The sequence below is a fragment of the Mus musculus genome, chromosome 19 (assembly GCF_000001635.26).
Source record: "Mus musculus strain C57BL/6J chromosome 19, GRCm38.p6 C57BL/6J".
Lineage (NCBI taxonomy): Eukaryota > Metazoa > Chordata > Mammalia > Rodentia > Muridae > Mus > Mus musculus.
Window position 1 is genome coordinate 4,003,277 of NC_000085.6, and position 21,221 is coordinate 4,024,497.

Here is a 21,221-nt window from a genome sequence, read left to right on the forward strand (position 1 = left end):
GGCCCCCAGGGCTCCTGATCCCCTCCCTGCTCAGTCACACACTTGCTCAGATGGTTCACCTCAGGCTCTGTCACCCTACACCTAGAGCCAGCAGCAGCAAAGCAGTGTGACACAGCTCTCAAGAGGTAAGGATCCCAGAAGGCTGACTCCAGCCTTCACCTTGCAGGTGGGGCAAAGTGTCTTCTGTCCTAGGACAGCCTTGGTGACGCCTCTTCATTCCATCTTGGTGGCCAGGTGTGTGCTCGGTGCCCCCAGTAGGTGGGAGCTTCTCTGAGTCCCTATGTCTGGACCACCATGGCATGTGCAGGGCCAGCCAGTGGGCGACAGCGGGTGAGCATGCAGGAACACATGGCCATCGATGTGAGCCCTGGCCCCATTCGGCCCATCCGCCTCATTTCCAACTACTTCCCACATTTCTACCCCTTCTTGGAGCCGGTGCTGCGTGCCCCAGATCGGCAGGCAATGCTGGCCCCAGCCATCCCCTCTGCACCCCAGCTGCAGCCCAACCCTGAGCCCGAAGGAGACTCGGATGACAGCAGTGAGTAGGGGAGACAATCGGGATGCTCCCTAGGATGGGGCCAGGGGTGTCTCTGGCACCCAGGGCAGAGGCCATGTGGGACAAGTGGGTGTAGCGGTGGGGTGACCATGCTTACCGCCTGCCTCCTTAGCTGCCCTAGGCACCCTAGAATTCACACTTCTCTTTGATGAGGACAACAGCGCCCTGCACTGCACAGCCCATCGTGCAAAGGTGAGGACAGAGGCTGAGTTCCTTGGACGGGACAAGCCACAGGTATCTCTACATCCATTTCCTGTTTCCAGGGTCTCAAGCCACCAGCCGCCGGCTCTGTGGACACCTATGTCAAAGCCAACTTACTACCAGGGGCCAGCAAGGTGAGGGTAAGATCCAGGCCCTTAGATAGCAGGGCCAGCTTAGGGTACCCATTGATTCTACTTTACCCTACCCCAAGAACTAAATCTCAATTGCTAGGATCCAAGAGTCAGGGTAGCAGGCCAGGAGGGTGCCTGACTTGCCTTCCTGACCCCAGGCCAGCCAGCTTCGGACACGCACTGTTCGAGGCACCAGGGAACCTGTCTGGGAGGAGACTCTCACCTATCATGGCTTTACATGCCAGGATGCTGGACGGAAGACCCTGAGGTGAGGACCCAGATCAGGGCACCAGTAGGGAGGCAAGGGGTGGGGCTTGCGTGGCCAGGACTGACCTGGATGGCCACCAGACTATGTGTGTGTGAGGACTCACGGCTGCGGCGCCGGCGGCGAGGACCCCCCCTGGGGGAGCTACGAGTGCCCCTGAGGAAGCTGGTGCCAAACCGAGCCAGGAGCTTTGACATCTGTCTAGAGAAGCGGAAGCTGGTGAGTGGACTGAAGTTCAAGCTGGGTCTACAGGACCAGGAGCCACAGGGAGAGTCGGGGAGGGGTCCTGGACAATATCTACTAAAGTGATCAAGTGCTCTGATTTTTTTTTAGACCAAGAGGCCCAAGAGCCTGGACACAGCTCGTGGCATGTCTCTATATGAGGAGGTGGGTATCAAAGCTTGACTGAACATGTATGGCGACAGGCAGATCTAGATATCCCAGGCTGGGATTAGGGCTAAGAGGGGCAGGCGTCCAGGCCTTTAAGAGCTTAGAGGAATTTGAGTCCATCTCTCTTATAAATTCTGTGAGTCCTCAACAACTTCCAGGGTCTCAGGACTGGGTGAGGTGACAGTGACTCATTTGCTAGGGCAGCCTAAAGATGGGGAACACTAGGAACAGCCTGCAAAGGGCTCAGACTATAGGTAGGCAGGCCTGAGAGGTGGTGCTTGTGGCCAGAGGTGGGAGATTGGGCAGGGTAGAAACAAGCTCCCAGGTTGCTTGTCTGCTGCTAATGTCAGGGCAGTGGCTACCTCTGGGCCCGCCGCTCAGGAGGCAATGAAGATGACTTCAGCGCTTACTCAACCCCACCCGAGATCCTGCCCAGGAGCCCCTTTGCCCGGCAGGAAGGACATCTACAAGGCTGGGAGGCAGGCCCTCCTGCTCCTGGCAACAGTGGAGGTGCCCTGTCCTCTAGTGGAGCCCCAAGTTTCTGTAGTGTCTTCTTAGGTAGGCTCAAGCCTGTGAGGCCCACAGAAATAGTGGCCATCACTGAGAACCCTAACCAATCACGCCTGGCCACATACTGCTGGCAGAGCGCTCCTGTGATAGCGAGCACCGCCAATGGTAAGAAAGTTTGGATCTCTGCCATCAATTCTACCCTGAAGGTGGGAAAGAAGGCATCCTACCCCAGGCCTTCTTCCCAGCTGGGGAGCTCTAGTGTCTAAGAATATGCAGAGGACATTTATATGATGGTCTGCCAGGCAGTGGAAGTGAAGGTGGGCTTAAGAGGTAAGAAACCTGTCTCTCTGTGAGGACAGCCTCTCAGCTACTTCCAGTGCATGAAGACAGCCACTTAGAAAGCCCCAGGAAAAAAATTAAAAATAAAAGACAAGAGAAAACAAAACAAACAAAAAAGACAGAATAAGATAAAAAAAAAAAAAAAAAAAAAAAGACAAGAGAAAAGGAAGCCCCAGCATGGCTGTAATGCTCACCATCAATCCCCTTACTTGTTCTGACATGAGCAGCAAACCCTTCCTTACCTTTTTTGAGCTTTGGAGGGTTCAGATATCTGAGTGTTACTATAAGGTCTCTTCACTGAGTACTGGGGAAATGGCTATCTAGGGAAATAAACTTGACAGCCTGGTTTCTCTATAGGCACTTGTGCTCACACTGGGACCTGGCCTCTGCAGGTGGGGGGCTTCAGACTGGACAGGGTCTGAGCACAGCTTGCACCTGCAGGAGGAGATGGAGGCAGAGGTGTTTGGGGAGGAGCGTGGCCGCATCCTACTGTCCCTGTGCTACAGTTCCGAGCGCGGTGGCCTGCTGGTGGGTGTGCTACGCTGTGTTCACCTTGCTCCCATGGATGCCAATGGCTACTCAGACCCCTTTGTCCGCCTGTGAGTACAAACAGGCAGGTGGGCATGAAGGGTGAGAGCGGGTCCTTGGCTCTGCCAGACCATGCCTAACCAGCCCATCTCTCCATCCAGGTTCCTGCATCCAAGTTCTGGGAAGAAATCCAAATATAAGACCAGTGTTCGGAGGAAGACCCTGAACCCTGAGTTCAATGAGGTGGGTCATGGCTGGGAGACCCCAGTCCAGTGTCCTCTTGATTTAGCAAACCTGCTGAGCCTGTTTCTTAAGCTCCAAAGAACTCACATCTTTACTGTTCCTTTCCCTACAGGAATTCTTTTATGCAGGTCATCGGGAGGAGCTAGCCCAGAAGGCACTGCTGGTGTCTGTGTGGGACTATGACCTGGGCACAGCTGATGATTTCATTGGTGAGCAGAAACACGGGGTGCAAGAGGGAGCCTCAGGAACTCTGAGGGCTACTAAGCCATCTCTTGGCAGGTGGGGTGCAGCTGAGTGGCAGAGCCAGTGGGGAACGCCTGCGCCACTGGCGGGAGTGCTTAGGCCACTGTGACCACCGGCTGGAACTGTGGCACCTGCTGGACAGCGTGCCCCCCCAACTTGGTGACTAGTCAGCACAGCACAGGGCCCTGCTGTGCAACCAGCTCAGGAGCCAAGATGTCTGCTGCATCTGGAAAGAGGTCTGGGCTATCACATCTGCTATGCATTGTCTCCTTCCAGTCATGTAACCCCCAAACACAAAGCAAAATAAACACCTGCTTCTGCCAGCTCGGAGTCTGCCCTTTCCCTAGGAATGTCTGCCTCTTCTATGCCCTCACCTCACAGGGCAGACCAGGCCCCTACTCTCCGCCTCTCACCCCTTAGAGCAGTGATTCTCAACCGTCCTAGTACTGTGACCCTTTAATACAGTTCCTCATGTTATGGTGACACCCAACCATAAAGTTATTTCTCTTCATAACTGTAATTTTGCTACTCTTATGAAATCCTAATACAAATACAATACACGACCCACAGGTTGAGAACCATTGCCTTAGAGGCCATGATGGACCAAATTTAAGACTGGGGGTGTGGTTCAGTGGCAGCATGTTTACCTACCTTGTCCAAAGCCCTGGGATTGGTCCCCTAGTGCCACAAAAAGAGAAGTGGGCCAAGTCCACCCCTCACTGCCCTGGTCACATTCTGCTTCCCTTGCCCAGGGAAGGAACAGATCTCTACACGTAGGTGAGGTATGGAGGGCAGAAAAGCAAAGTTCCAGACAAGCTATGGTTGGAGAGTGGACAGCACTTGTTTATTGTCCAGTTTCCCAAAGGGATGAGAAATTGTCAGGCTAGGGTGTGGACTCACGAGGCTGCCTGCCAGGCCCGGTGCTGCTGGGCAAATCGTTGCATCCGATCCTCAAGCTCTGGCCTGAAATGTCGGATCAGACCCTGGGAAGGTGAGGGAGGCTCTGTAAGAACCAGAGTTGCAAATTTCCAAAGCTCTGGGCTGTCAATGCCCCCACCTTAGTGTGACACAGCAGGGCAGTGTGTACCTGTACTGGCCAGGCAGCCCCATCACCCAGAGCACAAATGGTGTGGCCTTCTATCTGCTTGCTGATCTCCCACAGGGAGTCAATCTCAGCTGGCCGGGCATCTCCCTTCACAAATCGGGCCATCACCTTGTTCATCCAGTCAACGCCTGTAGCAGAACAACAAGAGGGGCCTGAGGGCCTCCCACCATGAAGGGGACAACCCTGAAGGGATGCAGGCCTCATGGGGGAAGGTTAAGAACAGCTCAGCAACTACATCCCAATCTTCCCAGGAAGCTCACCCTCACGGCACGGGGTACACTGGCCACAGCTCTCATGCTTGTAGAACTCAATGAGACGAGCGATGGCTTTCACAATGTCTGTCTAGGAGACAAGGAACAGTGCACAGACATCTTAGCCTCCCTCCCACAACAACCCTGACTTGGGTCCAGTGCTCTGGCCCATGCTCTCCCACTGTACAGGGTTTTAGTCTGTAGGAATTGGGAGCCAAGAGCCAGGCAGGAGAATTTTCAGAGAGGCTCAGGGAGGGAACACACCCAGGCTGGGAGGAGGTTTATGGGGCATGAGGTCCATTACCGAGCGATCCATAACAATAACTGCAGCCGTGCCCAGGCCTGTCTGAGCCTGCACCAGTGCATCGAAGTCCATTAGCACGGTCTCACACACAGATTTGGGAATCAGTGGAGTAGATGAGCCACCAGGAATCACAGCAAGGAGGTTGTCCCAGCCACCTGTGACACCACCTGTGACAATTTGCAAAAGGATTGTCATGGCTCTCCCACCGTGCCCTCTCCCAAGCACAGCCCCTGAGTTGGCTCCAGGCTTACCAGCATGTTTCTCAATCAGCTCTTTCAGTGGCACAGACATCTCTTCCTCCACAGTGCAGGGGTGGTTGACATGGCCAGAGATGTTAAACAATTTGGTACCTGAATTGCGTTCTCGGCCAAAGCCAGCAAACCAGGTGCCCCCACGACGGCAAATGGTGGGGGACACAGCCACTGTCTCCACATTGGCCACAGTTGTGGGGCATCCAAACACTCCTTCAAGGAAAAACAAGAGACTGGTGGATTTCCAGGAAAGGAAACTTGCTTTGTTTTTGGACACTGGGTTTCTCTGCATAACCTGACTATCCTAGAACTCACTCTGTTGACTAGGATGGCCTTGAACTCGAGATTCACCCACCTCTGCTTTTCGAGTGCTGGGATTAAAGGCATGCACCACCTGCCCACTGGGAACATGACTCTTGTTAGTGGGATGTCCTGCTCTTGTCTCCTCATCGCTCCTGGCCCACACTGTACCCAACTCCAGGGCAGCATCTCCTATTCACCATCACACCTCTAGCTCCTGGGACAGGAAGAAAGTACACAGCCCAGAGGGGACATGGGTATCTGATGTTAACTGAAGGCTGTGGGTGGCACTGGCAGAGGCTATACTATTAACACCTTCCTCATCAACCTGTCCTCCTCTCCAAAGGGCACAGAAAAATACTGCAAGAACCACCCAGAAGGCACCTGGTCAGATCCAGGATCCCACAGAGCTGAGCCTTAGGGAAGAGGCAGGGCTGGGCAGAGTCTTACCCACATCTGCTGGAAAGGGCGGCTTCAGGCGTGGCTTTCCCTGCTTGCCTTCAATGGATTCAATAAGTGCCGTCTCTTCTCCACAGATGTAGGCCCCAGCCCCACGCACCACAAACACATCAAAATCATAGTCGGAGCCACAAGCATTCTTGCCAATCAGACCTGCTTCATAGGCCTCTCGGATAGCTACCTGTGGGACAAGGTCTAAGTTCCCCAGCCCTACTGTACCCCAAGAGTCAGCCTCCAATCCAGGGCCCATGGAACCCTTGAAGACTTCCTAAGTTGAACTTTGGAGCACAAAAAGGAAGAACTCTGGGCCCAGGTCATGTTGTTGATGGATGCAGGAATGCCACCCCCACCTCCCACCAACCCAATTGCTGGCCCCAAACTGGTACTACCATCTAAGAATGGTTGTGCCAGGAAAGACGACAGCATGTGAGGTGAGGTGTGCCTGCACCATCAGCCAGCGCTCATGTTCTCACCTGCAAATTGGAGGCCTCGTTGTAGAATTCCCCTCGGATGTAGATATAGGCGGCCCGGGCTCCCATGGCCCGGCCTCCCACAAGGCAGCCTTCCACCAGCTTGTGAGGGTCATGACGCATGATCTCTCGGTCCTTACAGGTGCCTGGCTCTCCCTCGTCAGCATTCACCACCAGATACTTGGGCCTGTGGGGTCCTGCACATCAGTCAGGCTACAGACCCACCAGGACCCAGTTCTCAAACTTCATTCCGTCTACACTCAGAGAAGCCTCAAGGCAGTTGATCTTCTGTGCCCTACCCAAGGCTCTCTTTGTGTCACACCGATGACAGGACTCTGCCTATTTCATCCGTGACCACGTATGTCCACAAGATAAGCCATGTTCTCCTGAGAGAACAAATCCAACATCTCTCCCTGGGCTTCCCTTGAGAGTCAATTCAGTTCTTGGTCGTAAGAGGTCTGCAACCTCTACCACAGCCTTGAGGCTAACAGGAGGTAGAGTGGTTGACTTTTTAAAAAATGAGCAGGTAGTGGTGGTACACACCTTTCACCCCAGCACCCAGGAGGCAGAGATGGGTGGATCTCTGAGTTCAAGGCCATCCTGGTCTACAGAGTGAGTTCCAGGACAGCCAGAGCTACACAGAGAAGTCCTATCTTGAAAACAATATTTCTGTTTATTACATTTATTTACTGGTGGTGGCAGCATGTGCCATAACACATGTGAAGTTCAGGGATCAACTTGTGGGAGTCAGCTCTCTCTCTCTCTCTTTCATGTGGGTTCTAGAAGTGACCTCTGGTCACCAGGCTTGAAGCCAGGCTCCCTTACCTGCTGAGCCATTATGCCAACCGAGTGGTTAACTTTATAATTTGCATTCTAGGTGTCTAGGTGTCTACTGAAGTTGCAGGTCAAAAACTGAACCAACATTATCTTTTTAACTTCTGCATATCATACTCAGACACACACCCATACACATACAAAAGAAAAAAGAAAAAGAAGAAGAAGAAAAAAAGAGGAATTCAAAAGGACCAGATTCTCCAAAGCTTGCTAAGTATTAAAAGGCAAAGGTGGAATTTGAATAATAAGGTCTGCCTAAATGAAAATCTTGTATGGATTGTAACATCTTAAGTCTCTGCTGAGGAAAGAGATAGCTCTTAAGTTAAGGATAGATATATCCTCTCTTACAGCCTGCTAAGTTTCCCAGCATCAGCCCCAAAACCCAGTGATCCAGCAGCCCCTCCTGTATCCTGCAACCAGAGCTTAGGATATTTCCCCAACAAACCTGCCATCTGAGGGCTTATTCATGAAGCTCCACTTGAGGCCAGTGGGGAAGCCAGCACCACCACGGCCCCGTAAACCTGATGTCTTCATCTCACCCAAGATCCAGTCAGGCCCCTTCAGCAGGATCTCCTTTGTCTTGTACCAGTCACCCCGTCTCAGGGCACCTTTCAGCCTGGACAGAGTAGGAAATGATGTGAAGGAGAAGTCCTGCTCTGGGACCCAGCAGGCCATGGGCACTGTCTCACCTCCAGTCATGGCGCCCATACAGGTTGGTAAAGATCCGGTCTTCATCCTTCAGTGAGCCAAATGAGGTTTTCTTGGGTGCTGTCTGGGGAGATAGAAGGTCAGGAGGTCCAGAGCTCAGGGACCATGAGGGATTGGGGCAGAATTTTCAGCTTCTTGGGCCTTCCTACATATGAGGAGCTGGGCCACAGCAGGGGTAGAGGCTTCAAAGTCTTTGAAACATTGTAGCTCCCGACCACCATTTATATCAGTCCTTCCTGTTTAGAAGTTACAGAGCTAAACACTCTCAACGTTTCATCCCAATTCATCCTTGTAACATTCCTGGGATAGGATATTTCCTCCATTTTCCAAAGGAGGGGGGGGGGGCTCTAAACAAAAGGAACTTAGGGAAGGCCACAAAGCTAAAAGCAGATGGTCCCCACGGAGCCATGTCACACTTCAGCGACAGCACCAGCATTGCTTCCCCAAGACCAGCATAGATTTGTCTGACTCTTCCACTAGAGCAAAACCTGGCTAGGAGGGGCTTGATCTCCCTAACTCTGCTGAAGAGGTAGTACGTGGTCACTGATGGAAGAGAAGTGCCTCATTGGGGCTGGGGAACAAAATGGATTTGGGGTCTGAGATAAAGGAGAGGTGTGGACTGGAATGGTTCACGACTTGGTAGAAAGTGACCTGACATCCACTCCTACCTCCTTAAAAGTACTTCTCCTCAGGTGTAGTGGTGGATGCCTGTGGTCTCAGGAGCACCCAGAGAGGCTGAGACAAGAGGACCAACACTAATTTGAATACAGCCTAGAACTATATAATGAGCCCCTATCTCATAAAAAAAAAAAAATTCACAAAAGCGTTTTCCGGTCACTACTGGAAGCAAAATACTGTCGGGGGGTTGAGGAGATACACATCTTTTTCAAAACTGTTTTCTGAACTTTGAAATGGGGCGAAGACCCTGATACCCGGTAGGGCTGCGAGGAAGAAATAACAGATTATCTAAGACGCCTCAACACCTGCAAACCCTCACCCCAAGACGGGGTTGTTAAAACAAGAGTAGCTGGACTGGACATCGTCAGCCTGGAGTTGGGACCGTTAGTTTTTATCCAGACCGGGTGGTAGCTCGGAGAGGAGAGGACTCTGCAGAGGGGACCACAATCCCGCTCGCCGCTCGCCACTCCTCCGCCATAGGCGTGGGCCTGAATCAGGGCGGGCTCACCGTGCCGCTGCTGAAACGCACAGATACCCGCACGGGAACCAACCCGCCGAGAAAATGCCGTGCCGCTAGCATCGCGGGAGCCAGACGGGTCACCTCCGGCTGTCACCTTCACAACTCCGAACCGCGGGACCGGCGCGACAGAAACACACGGGGTGGGGAGCGCACAGGAAGTGCGTCACACATCCGCAGCCAGTGGCGTGTCCAGGGACCTCCGTTCCTTTGAGCTCTGTCCTCGGCCTCGCCCACTAAAGGTGCGCGGGCACAGAGACCGGAAATTTACTCTCGTGCTAGGCCTTCTGGGAGATGTAGTCCAGCTTGCCCAGACTCTCCTTTCTCGGAGACTCTTCCTTTTCCTAGTAAACCAGGCTCACGTGTCGCCCTCTGCTGGATCCCAAGTATTCCACTTCCTACAGACTTTGCGTCTAGTTGACACCAGCTATATATGCACGAATGGAAGCTGGTGAGAAAATTAGTTGGACTACAGCGGAATCGTCCTGATCTGGTGTAATTACGCTGAACTAGCCGAGCCCTGCTGAACTAAGCGCTCCCCCTGAGCATCCGTGTGCCTTGGAGAAGTACTCATTAACAAAAGAACCGGTGAGGTCCCTCACCTCCCACAAAGCTGCCCCAGAACCTTTGCATAGGACTTCTCAGGGCTGTGTGTCTGTAAACCTTTTAGAGCAATGCAGAGACCAGGGATGGTCAGTGAGTGTCACAGGCTCCCGCCGATGCTAAAAGGCTACTCCCTCCCCTTATCAGGGACCCCTTGGGGCTCTAGTTACACACTGCAGCCGGACTCCTGTCTTCAGAACCCAGCTCTAGAACAAAAACGTTTTGCTTGTTTTTCTTTTAAGATAAGTTTCATTTAGCTCTGGCAGGCCTGGAAATCACTATATGGCGTAGGCTGGCTTTCAACTTGCTGTGAGCCTTTGACTTCCTAATGCTAGATTCAAAAACCAGCCCCAGATATAAGAGTTTAAGAGTTTTCTTCCTTCCTTCCTTCCTTCCTTCCTTCCTTCCTTCCTTCCTTCCTTCTTTCTTTCCTTCCTTCCTTCTGCTTTGTCAGACAGAGTCTTACTATTCCCCTAATATGCTTTAAATTGAGCCTACAAGCTCACTTGGATGTCTATCTTGGTAATGGGAGACCTCAGCATGCTGGACTTCTGCAGAATAAAGCATTCTTTGTGTTTACATAGTATTTGAGTCCAGGGTATCAGGGGTCAGAAGGAGGGCAGCAGCATCATTAGACTACTTCATGCTTATTATGGGCGTCAGTTCCTTGGGGCAAGCCTGATCTTTACTGTCAGGATATCTAATTATTTCCTTTTCTTCTTTCTTCTCCTCTTCTTCTTCTTGTTTCTTCTTTGTGCACAACTACTTAATAACCTCTTGGTGTCCTAGCATTTATATACCCTCTAAAAACTCCACAGAATTCCAAATGTCACATCATCACAGAAACTATCTACAGCTGGAAAAATCATGTCCTTGCTAGAACACAAGGCAAATCATAGTCAGCTGCTGTGGACAGTCTGAAGCAGCTCTATATCCTCACACTTAGGATCAAAACAAAAACACATTCTGATAATATTTCTGTGGTTTTTTTTTCAAAGAAACCAAAACTCCAAAATTGTCACTACAATGTCTGACTTAGAAGTGTAGTATGTAAGAGACAGATGAATACCTGTTTGCTCAATACTGCCCACAGTGTGTGCTGGTCAGAAGGGTTTTTTGTTGGTTTGTTTTTTAACTTGCCATAAATTAGTCATTTGAAAAGGGGGACCTTTGACTAAGGGATTATTTTCATTAAGTTGCTGGTAGGCAAGTCTGTGGGAGCATTTTTTTTTTTGATTAAGGATTGATGTGGGAAGGCCAAGCCCACTGTGGGTTAAGTCATTCCTGAGCAGATGGTCCTGTATTGTATTAAAAAAAAAAAAAAAAACCTGAACAAGCCATGGGCAAGCAAACCAGTAAGTAGTGTTCCTCCATGGCCTTGGGTTCATTTCTGCCCACAGGAACCTTGAGTTCTTGCCGTTACTTCCCTCAATGAGGGACTGTGACATGGAAATGTATGCCTTTCCTCCCCAAGGTGTTTGCTTGTTTTGGTCATGGTATTTATCACTGAAATAGACAGCAAACTGGGACAGTAGCCCTAGATGGCCTTAACTCCGTGGGGGTGAAAATGAGCGTCTGTAGGATTTCCTCCCTGACTGGGAGAACTGTACCCAAAACCATAGTTTCCTTCCCATAGTGCTTGGCACTCAGCAGGACCCACAGCACTACTGACAAGCCTGTGACAGTCACTGGGTCCATCAGTGCTCCCAGAAGGGGCACCAAGAGCATCCACATCCTGCCTGAAGTGTCACAGCCTGGCAGGGCAGTCCCAGCCCCCCTCTACTTGGTAGAGAAGAGATGCCTGGGCAGAGCTAGAGATTACATAGCTAATCCAGGGCTTAGACCTAAGTCTGTGGATCATTTGGGGGGGCAGGAGGAGGGGTAACAGTGTGGAGCCAGGGCATCCCAGACCTTCCCCCATCCCCCATCCTAAGTACTCAGATCAGAGGGAGAAGTGCCAGGGACAAGATGCAGGTCATGGAAGTGACAGAAATGGAGAGTGGAGGACAGGACCCACATTCATCTAGTGTCAAGCTCAGCACCAAGTGCTTGCCATGTGTTATTCCCTTAAGTCTTCCACATACATCAAATAGAAGTGATTGACCCCATTTTCAGAAGCAGACAGTGTGGCTCTGATGCCACTCGGGCCTCCCCAGCTGGGTACAGGTGCCAGTGCACTTGCTTACCACGCTGCTTGAGTAAAGGGAGTCTGAGGTGGAGGCAGGAGGATTGCTACGAATTCAAAACCATCCTTGCATATATAGTGATACACAGGGAGACCCTTTCTCAAGGAAAAAACGTTTTTTTTAAAGGAGGCAGCAGGAGATGCTCCTTAGCTTGCCTGGAATGCTCAAGGCCCTCCCGGCCTTTGACCTCAGTAAAGAGGTGAGTGTCACGGAAAGGCAGAGAGAGGACAAGGAGACACAGAGGTCAATTAGCTGGTTGTACAGGCTCACACTTGTAACTCCAACACCTGGCAGACTAAGGCAGGATTGCCTTGTGTTTGAAACTAAGTTAGGCTAGAAAGAAAAAAACATTTAAAGGTCCATTCTGGTGTCATTTCCTAAGCAGTTTCCTCTGGAGGGTCCAAGGCCTGGTGCTCCCTTCTTTCTCAGCCTGTTCCCTGCTGTGTCGTTATCTGACCGAGCCAGCTCAGTCAGTCAACAGGGTCTCAAGCAAGGGCGTGAGGATTGAAAAAGAAAAACAGACAACATTATCACATGACTCCAGCCCACACTGAGGCTGAAACAGCTTTGTTTCTTACCAGCCTGCTTTTATATCATTCCAGGTATATCTAAAACACATGGTGAGTTCTTAGATCAAAAAGTAATCAAGTAGCCGGGCGGTGGTGGAGAATGCCTTTAATCCCAGCACTCGGGAGGCAGAGGCAGGTGGATTTCTGAGTTCGAGGCCAGCCTGGTCTACAGAGTTCCAGGACAGCCAGGGCTACACAGAGAAACCCTGTCTCAGAAAACCAAAAAAAGAAAAAAGAAAAAAAAGAAATCAAGTGAAGTAGTAAACAAGGAGATCACACAAGGAAACAATTAAGTGGTAAGCGAAGAGATCACATAAGGTAAGCAAAGCAGTAAACAGAGCCCATGGTCACGGTTTCTAATATTATTATCTGAGCCTACTTCCTTGCCTAAGCCCAGTGACGAATGCCAAATTCCTAGACGTGGAACCAAAAGCTCTCAACAGTTATCTGTCTCTCTGACTTCTGTCTGGACACTGGGCAATATGAGGGGCACCTGTCATCTCACATCTTCACACCCACTGTCCCTTCCAGTGGACACTCCTTTTCCTACGTCCACAGGCCCTTCATCATAGCCATGGCTCTTTATCTGCCACCTGGAACCTTTCAGGTCCCCTCTAATTCATTCTCTATAAATGTGGAACCAGCAGACATTTATAAATCCCAGGTCTGTTTTCCACCCCCACCCCACACACACCCTTCCCACCAGCCAGAAATTCTTCACAGTTCCGGGGCTGGAGAGATGGCTCAGTGGTTAAGAGCACTGACTGCTCTTCTGAAGGTCCTGAGTTCAAATCCCAGCAACCACATGGTGGCTAACAACCACTAGTAATGAGATCTGATTCCCTTTTCTGGTTTGTCTGAAGACAGCTACAGTGTACTTATTTATAATAATAAACACATCTTTGGGCAGGGACTGAGTGAACAGGGCCAACTGGAGCAATTAGGGTTGACTGGAGCAAGCAGAGGTCCTAAATTCAATCAAAACCCAATAACCACATGAAGGCTCACAACCATCTGTACAACTACAGTGTACTCATATACATACAATAAATAAATAAATTTTAAAAAGTTCTTAGGTCCAGTAAGTATTCAAGGCTCTGTCTGCACAGCTGGCGCACACCAGGGATCTGCTGGGTTCTTTGGCCCTTTTCTTCCTATTCCTCTTCTTGAGGAGCCCTGTGGATGTCACCATTCCCAGGGACTTTCTTCACCCACCAGGACCAACTATGTAGAATAACTGTTGTCCTGGCCAAGTGGGATGAAGGAGTGCCTGCCTGGGACTTCTCTTTAGGAAATACTTATTTAATACTATAACCGGTTTCCTATTTCAAAAATTAAAAATACTACTTTTCTTTCATTGTAAGTATACAAAATACTACAGAGACTAGAGGTGTTGTATTCCAAGGTCTGGTTATACATGCCTTTCATCTCTGCACTCAAGAGGTGGAGGGTAGAAGCAGGAGGATTAGGAGTTCAAGGTCATCCTAGCCAACACAGCAAGTTAGTTGGAGGCTGGTCTGTGCTGTATGAGACCCTGTCTCAGGAAGGAAGGAAGGAAGGAAGAAGGAAGGAAGGAAGGGAAAGAAAAATCAAGAAATGGTAGCAGTGTGTTTTCACTGCCTGATTTAATCCCTTTGGTTTCTTTGCACTCTGTTTTCCCGATTATTAAAAAAAAAAAAAAAAAAAAAAAAGACACTTTACAATAGCACATGAGTTCAATGATCAAAAAAATTTACCATTTGACAGAAGAAACTAAACTACTTGCCCATCATTCTGGAGCCAAATGCTTTTAAATCTGAAATTCTTGTGAGCGCCAGTAACTACGAAGCTTGCTAAAGCTTTCAGGTTTTGAGAATGGGTCAGGGCTGCCCAGCCTGACCTAAAACTCCCTGCAGAAACAAGGGGGCTCTGACTTCTCTCTCCTGTCTTTACCCTCTGAGTGCTAGGTTTCCAGCCATGCACCCTAACACCTAATTTTATGCAGACCCAGGGATTGAACCCAGGGCTTCATGCATGTTAGGCAGCCCTCCCTCCCCAGCCCCTGCCAACGGGCGAGAGGTCTTGAGCATGTTTAGGATCGTCCCAGGAGCACAGGTTTATCCTGAAGGGTGTTTGGTGACTGGCACCTGAGATGATGGAGTAACTTTCCTTCTTAATCTGTGCTTAATCACCTCGCTCCCGTTCCCATCAAGTAAACGATTGTTGCCTTAAGGGTGACACCTGGCGAAGCTGCTGAGAGCAGAATCTGAACTCAGTCAGGTTTAATCCTCTGCCCTTCTGTTGACATGCTCTGTGGTGCTTTGATCAAGTTCCTTGACCTCTCTGTGCCCAAGGTGTGGCTGCATTCATTAAACGTTTTCATCTGTAAAACTTTAGAACAGGAATTAACACAGTATATGTACAGACCTGTCTGCTGCGCCCTCCCTTCTTTCCTTTTTTTTTTCTTCTTTTTCTTTTTTTTTTTTTTTTTTTTTTTTTTTTTTTTTTGCTGTTTTGTGACAGGGTTTCTTGGGGCCCAGGCTGGCCTCAAACTTGATATGTAGCCCAGGATGACCCTGAACTCCTGATTTTCTGCCTTCTGAGTGCTGGGATTACAGGAATGCCTCCCCACACCTAGCGGGTTGTTTGTTTGTTTGTTTGCTTGCTTGTTTGTTTTAAGACAGGGTCTCACTATATCCTGGAACTCACTGGAGTGACAAGTGACTAGACAGGGTGGCCTCAAACTCAGAGATCTGCCTGCTTCTGCCTCCCAAGTGCTGGGATCTCACTCAGCTCTGGCTAAGTCATAGCTAAGTTTCATTTCCAGCCTAGATAATATGAATCAGACACAGATGGGACGCAACTGCAGGAGTCCAGCACACGGCTGAAACAAGCTCTTCCCCTGTGAAGGAAGTGGGCAGAGAGCCAGCACCCGGCCCACGGCCAGCCCAGTCCTGTGTGCTCACCTGCTGTGTGGCTTACTCTCTCTTTGTCTTCAAAGACTAAGCACTAGTGTCTTCTTCCTCTGGGAGAGCAGTCCCGTGCGTCCTTGACGGCTGTGTGGGATGGCAGATACAGGAGGTGTCTAGACACCCCTTGGAAGCTGTAACAAATGTGAACTGAATCGCCCTACTCCAAAGAATCCAGTTTTTAGAATGGCCTTGGTTTGTAACTCAGCAGTTCTCAACCTGTGGGTCATGACCCCCTTAGGAAGTTGAACAACCCTTGCACAGTGGTCGGATATCCTGCAGTCAGGCACTTAGGTTACAACTCACAGTAATAGCAAAGTCACAGTTACGAAGTGGCAATGAAATAATACAGTGGTTGGGGTCACCACAACATGAAGAACTGTATGTATTGAAGAGTCTCAGCATTGGGAAGGTTGAGAACCACTGAGCGTGAGAAAAAGAAAATAGCCTGCCCGGCTCTTCTCTGTGGCCAGACACAGACTGAGCCGCTCAGCTCCTCTGCATCTTCGCCTCTGGAGGTCACTGTTTACCGCCTAAAGGCGATTTCTTCCCATGGCAAACTCTAAAAGCTAGGAGGAGGAGCCTCAGTTGTTGGCACTGGGTCATGAGGCCCTGGCTAGTATTTAAAGCCCTTTTTCTTGCACGATTTTGTCTATGAGCCCTGGAGTCAGCCAATATTTCAGATGCTCAGGAATTTAACTGTGATGACTATTGCACGTAGATGTGGCTTTCCAAGCCTACAGTCAGTGCAAACTCTACCTAAGGCTCACCATAACTTCTCATAGAACTGAGAATTTGATAGTAAAATGCGTATGGAACAACAAAGAGCCAAGAACGGCCAAGATGTTTCTTTTCCAACGCTGAAGGGGGAACCCAGGGCCTGGTGCATGCTATACAAGCCTTCTATCACTGATCTATGCCCCTAGTCCCTCCATGGTGGCTCCTCTGTGTACCACTGAGTCAAGCCTCCAGTGATAGCCAGGCTGACCTTGAATATGGAGTTTTGGGATACCTGCCTTTCAGAGAGCCACGTAATCAGGCAGCTAGAGCAGCTGAGAGACAGAGAGGCAGTGGTCCTGACAGATGGGGATTCATTTTATTTTAGTTTTTTATTTGTGTGGGTGTTTAGCCTGTATGTATGTATGTATGTATGTATGTCTACCACACACATTCCTGGTGCCCGTGGAGGCCAGAAGAAAACATTAGATCCCCTGGGACTGAAGTTACAGATGGTTCTGAGCCACTATGTGCATACTGGGAATAGAACCGCAGTCCTCAGACAGTGCTCTTAACTGCTGAGCCAGCCCTCCAGCCTCGAGACTGTGTTATTTATTTATTTATTTTTCTCGAGACAGGGTTTCTCTGTGTAGCCCTGGCTGTCCTGGAACTCACTTTGTAGACCAAGCTGGCCTTGAACTCAGAAATCCACCTGCCTCTGCCTCCCGAGTGCTGGGATTAAAGGCACGCGTCACCACCGCCCGGTGGAGACTGTTATTTTTAATTGTAATTTTCTAAATGCCTGTGGCCTCAGCCTTGCCTTCTGTATTGGGAGTCCCTTCCCCCCCCACCCCCAGACTAAGGTATAGCACCATGTCAAACACATGAAATCAAAACAGATGAGATCACTCACTGGGTAAAGGCACCCACTGCCAAGCCCAAGACCTGACTCCAATCCCTAAAACTCACTTACTTGGAGGGGCTATCCTTTTCATGTAGCCCAGGCTGGCCTCACACTCACTGTGTAGCTGGAGACGACTTTGAGGCTCTTGCTGCTTACCCCTTCAGACCACTGGGATGGCAAACGGGTACCCACACTTGAACTTATGTGGTACTGGGAAGCCAGAGTCTCGTGCACACTAGGCAAGGACTCTGTCACACCCTAGCCCGCAATGTCATTCTTCACCCTGACCTTGAAACAGGTTCTCATCATGTGCCCTGAATGAGGTCTTGGATTGACAGATATCTGTTCTGCCTCCCCAATGCAACACCACACCTGGCTTGGGTGCTAGCTATTTATTTATTTATTTATGGCTTTTGGGGTTTTTGTTGTTGTTGTTGTTTTAGTTTTTTTGGTTTTTTGTTGTTGTTGTGTTTGTTTGTTGGTTGGTTGGTTGGTTGGTTGGTTGATTTTTTGAGACAGGGTTTCTCTGTATAGCCCTGGCTGTCCTGGAACTCACTCTGTAGACCAGGCTGGCCTCTGAGGAGAACAATGGCTTCCCTTTGGTTCTGGCCTGAAAGGGTCAGAGCAGTTAACTGGAGGAAAGTTCAGGGGTCATCCCTCCTGAAAGGGAGGGATGTCCTAACATGACTTTCTGTGGGCCAGAGGTTTTCCTTGGTCCTAGTCAGGAGAGGAGGATATCCTTGGGTCTGCTGGTATACAGTTCCTTCTTCTGAAGAACGTTTTTGTTATGAGAAAATGACTCCAAAAATGATAATATTGTGTGCCAGGTACAACTAAGTAAAAATGATATTTTTGAGCAAAAATTGCAAAGTCATACCCCATGTTTATAAGCTGAAGAAATCAATAAAGCTTTGCTACTTGCCATGGGAGTGGTAGTCTGTCTGTCTCTTTAAGGCGTTCGCAAAGCTGGTCTTCGTCAGGCCTCGAACTCAGAAATCTGCCTGCCTCTGTCTCCCAAGTGCTGGGATTACAGGCATGCGCCACTACTGACCGGCTATTTATGGCTTTTTGAGACAGGGTTTCTCTGTGTAGCCCTTCCTGAAACTCACTCTGTAGATCAGGCTGGCCTCAAACTCAAAGATCTGCCTGCCTCTGCCTCCCGAGTGCCAGGGTTAAAGAAAGGCGTGTGCCACCACACTTAAATCTTTTATTTTCTTCTTAAATGATTTGTGTTTATTTTATGTGAATTAGTGTTTTGTCTGCATGTGTGTGTGTTTAAGGGTGTCAGATCCCCTGGAACTGGAGTTACAGTCTGTTGTAAGCTGCTATGGCTATGTGGGTGCAGGAAATTAAACCTGGGTCCTCCGGAAGTGCAGCCAGTGCTCTGACCACTGGGCAATCTCTCCACCCCCTGCTGTCATTCTTCTTTAAAATAAAAAATTTTTTAAAGATTTATTTATTCTTATGTATGTGAATACACTGTAGCTGTCTTCAGTTACTTCTGAAGAGAGCATTGGGTCGCATTACAGATGGTTGTAAGCTATTGTGTGGTTGCTGAGAATTGAACTTAGAACCTCTGGAAGAGAAGTCAGTGCTCTTAACCACTGAGCCATCTCTCCAGCTCCCCTGGTATCATTCTTAAAAGTCATTTTATAAAGGGAAGGATGCTAGAGTGATTTGTTGCCTGACCTTGTTCATTTTAGTTTTGGCTTTATAATAAGCCTATATATATATATATATTGCTGTCTGGAATATTCTACAACTTTCTTGGAGTCATGAAAGATGATTATTGTAAAGAATTTTTTTGAGCTGTTGAATGGATGATAGTTTTCCCGTTGAATTTTTAAGCCTGTGTTTAAACTCCAAAGTTTTTTCATTGACTTTTTGTTTGTTTATTTATATGTGTGTATCCATCTGTCCATCAGTCTGTCAATCTGTCTGTCTGTCTGCCCAGATGTGGGAATGTGCATATAATGGCATACGTGTGGAGGTCAGGGAACAATTTACACGAGTCCCTTCTCTTACCAAGTGAGTCCTAAAGATTGAACCCAGGTCTCAGATTTGTCAGCCAGCACCTTTGCCTGATGAGTCATCTCCCTGGCCCTGCTTGTTCCCATTTGTCTGACACTGGGCCATTCTTTGTAGCCCAGGCTGGCCTCCAACTCACCCACCCTTTTTCCACAGTCAGCTTGGTCACTACCAGGTTACAGGTGTCATAACACCCAGCTTCCCCTGTAGCCCAGGCTGGCCTCCAACCCTCCCTCCCTTCTCCACAGTCAGCCTGGTGACTACCAGGTTACAGGTGTCATAACACCCAGCTTCCCCTGTAGCCCAGGCTGGCCTCCAACCCTCCCTCCCTTCTCCACAGTCAGCCTGGTGACTACCAGGTTACAGGTGTCATAACACCCAGCTTCCCCTGTAGCCCAGGCTGGCCTCCAACCCTCCCTCCCTTCTCCACAGTCAGCCTGGTGACTACCAGGTTACAGGTGTCATAACACCCAGCTTCCCCTGTAGCCCAGGCTGGCCTCCAACCCTCCCTCCCTTCTCCACAGTCAGCCTGGTGACTACCAGGTTACAGGTGTCATAACACCCAGCTTCCCCTGTAGCCCAGGCTGGCCTCCAACCCTCCCTCCCTTCTCCACAGTCAGCCTGGTGACTACCAGGTTACAGGTGTCATAACACCCAGCTCCCCCTGTAGCCTCTGGTTTATGAGTCCCAGGCTTGCCGTTCAAGGCCAGAAGCTCAGGACTGTAGCTGCTTCACATTTTACTTTCGTGAGAAACAGAGAGGAACTTTTGTTTATGCGGTCTTTATTGTTTGGGAGGATTCTGATAAGGCCAGGAACTTCAGCTCCACCATTGAACACAAGTCCCGTCCCCTTGTGTGGGAGATTGCCGTCATTTCCTCTGAAAATCTGATACAACAATGAGCATTGTGCCAAGGAAACCCTCAACTGTAACAGGGTCATTGGGGCCATACTTAAGAAATAGATCATAGGCCTGAGGCCACAAGGGCACCGTCTTTCACTGTTACTGTTTATTTATTCATTTTGAGATAGGGTCTTACTATGTAACTCCAGTCGGCCTTGATCTTGGAGACCTTCTACCTCTCTGGTATTGGGATTACAGGTGACTCCAGAGACAATCTGAGCAGCTGCCTCTTGTCCCTGCCGTTGTGACTTCCCATCATGACGGACTGCACCCTGGAACTGTAAGCCAGAATAAACCCTTCCTTCCTGATATTGCTTTTATCAGTGCATTTTATCACAGAAAAAATGAACTAACACAAGTGAAGCGATGTCTTCTAGCCCTGGAAGCCCCTCAGGGTTACTCCCTGGCCCAGTCCTCCTCAGGCAGTGAAACATTTCACTGAGAAGACTGAAGTCAAAATACTTTTTTTTTAATTAGGTATTTTCCTCATTTACACTTTCAATGCTATCCCAAAGGTCCCCCATACCCACCCCCCCATCAAAATACTTTTGAACTTGTTTGAAAACCACCAAAGCCCAGCACAGGTGGCACAGGCCTTTAATCTAAGTTCTTGAGAGGCAGGGGCAGGGGCAGGGGCAGGGGCAGAGAGGCAGAGAGGCAGAGAGGCAGAGAGGCAGAGAGGCAGAGAGGCAGAGAGGCAGAGAGGCAGAGAGGCAGAGAGGCAGAGAGGCAGAGAGGCAGAGAGGCAGAGAGGCAGAGAGGCAGAGAGGCAGAGAGGCAGAGAGGCAGAGAGGCAGAGAGGCAGAGAGGCAGAGAGGCAGAGAGGCAGAGAGGCAGAGAGGCAGAGAGGCAGAGAGGCAGGGGCAGAGGGCAGAGGCAGAGGCAGAGAGGCAGAGGCAGAGAGGGGTCAGGGGCAGGGGCAGAGGGCAGAGGGCAGAGGCAGAAAGGCAGAGGCAGAGAGGGGGCAGGGGCAGGGGCAGAGGGCAGGGGCAGAGGCAGAGAGGCAGAGGCAGAAAGGCAGAGGCAGAGAGGGGGCAGGGGCAGGGGCAGAGGGCAGAGGGCAGAGGCAGAAAGGCAGAGG

At 49.9% G+C, this 21,221-nt stretch overlaps 2 protein-coding genes across 2 annotated transcripts; one reads left to right on the forward strand and one right to left on the reverse strand.

The window, feature by feature from the left end:
* The first annotated feature begins 108 nt into the window (after positions 1-108).
* On the forward strand, positions 109-3,729 carry Doc2g (double C2, gamma). Its single transcript, NM_021791.3, has 11 exons — positions 109-125; positions 235-538; positions 669-748; positions 820-891; positions 1,047-1,156; positions 1,237-1,372; positions 1,487-1,540; positions 2,834-2,991; positions 3,082-3,163; positions 3,276-3,372; positions 3,443-3,729. The coding sequence occupies exons 2-11, from the start codon at positions 295-297 to the stop codon at positions 3,571-3,573; spliced, it is 1,164 nt and encodes a 387-aa protein (NP_068563.2). The 5' UTR covers positions 109-125; positions 235-294; the 3' UTR covers positions 3,574-3,729.
* Positions 3,730-4,222: 493 nt separating this feature from the next.
* Positions 4,223-9,479, reverse strand: Ndufv1 (NADH:ubiquinone oxidoreductase core subunit V1). The gene is made up of 10 exons (NM_133666.3): positions 9,275-9,479; positions 8,070-8,152; positions 7,826-7,996; positions 6,550-6,733; positions 6,068-6,257; positions 5,318-5,530; positions 5,067-5,233; positions 4,772-4,853; positions 4,494-4,639; positions 4,223-4,389 (listed from the first exon to the last, which is right to left on the reverse strand). The coding sequence occupies exons 1-10, from the start codon at positions 9,344-9,346 to the stop codon at positions 4,303-4,305; spliced, it is 1,395 nt and encodes a 464-aa protein (NP_598427.1). The 5' UTR covers positions 9,347-9,479; the 3' UTR covers positions 4,223-4,302.
* Positions 9,480-21,221: the final 11,742 nt, after the last annotated feature.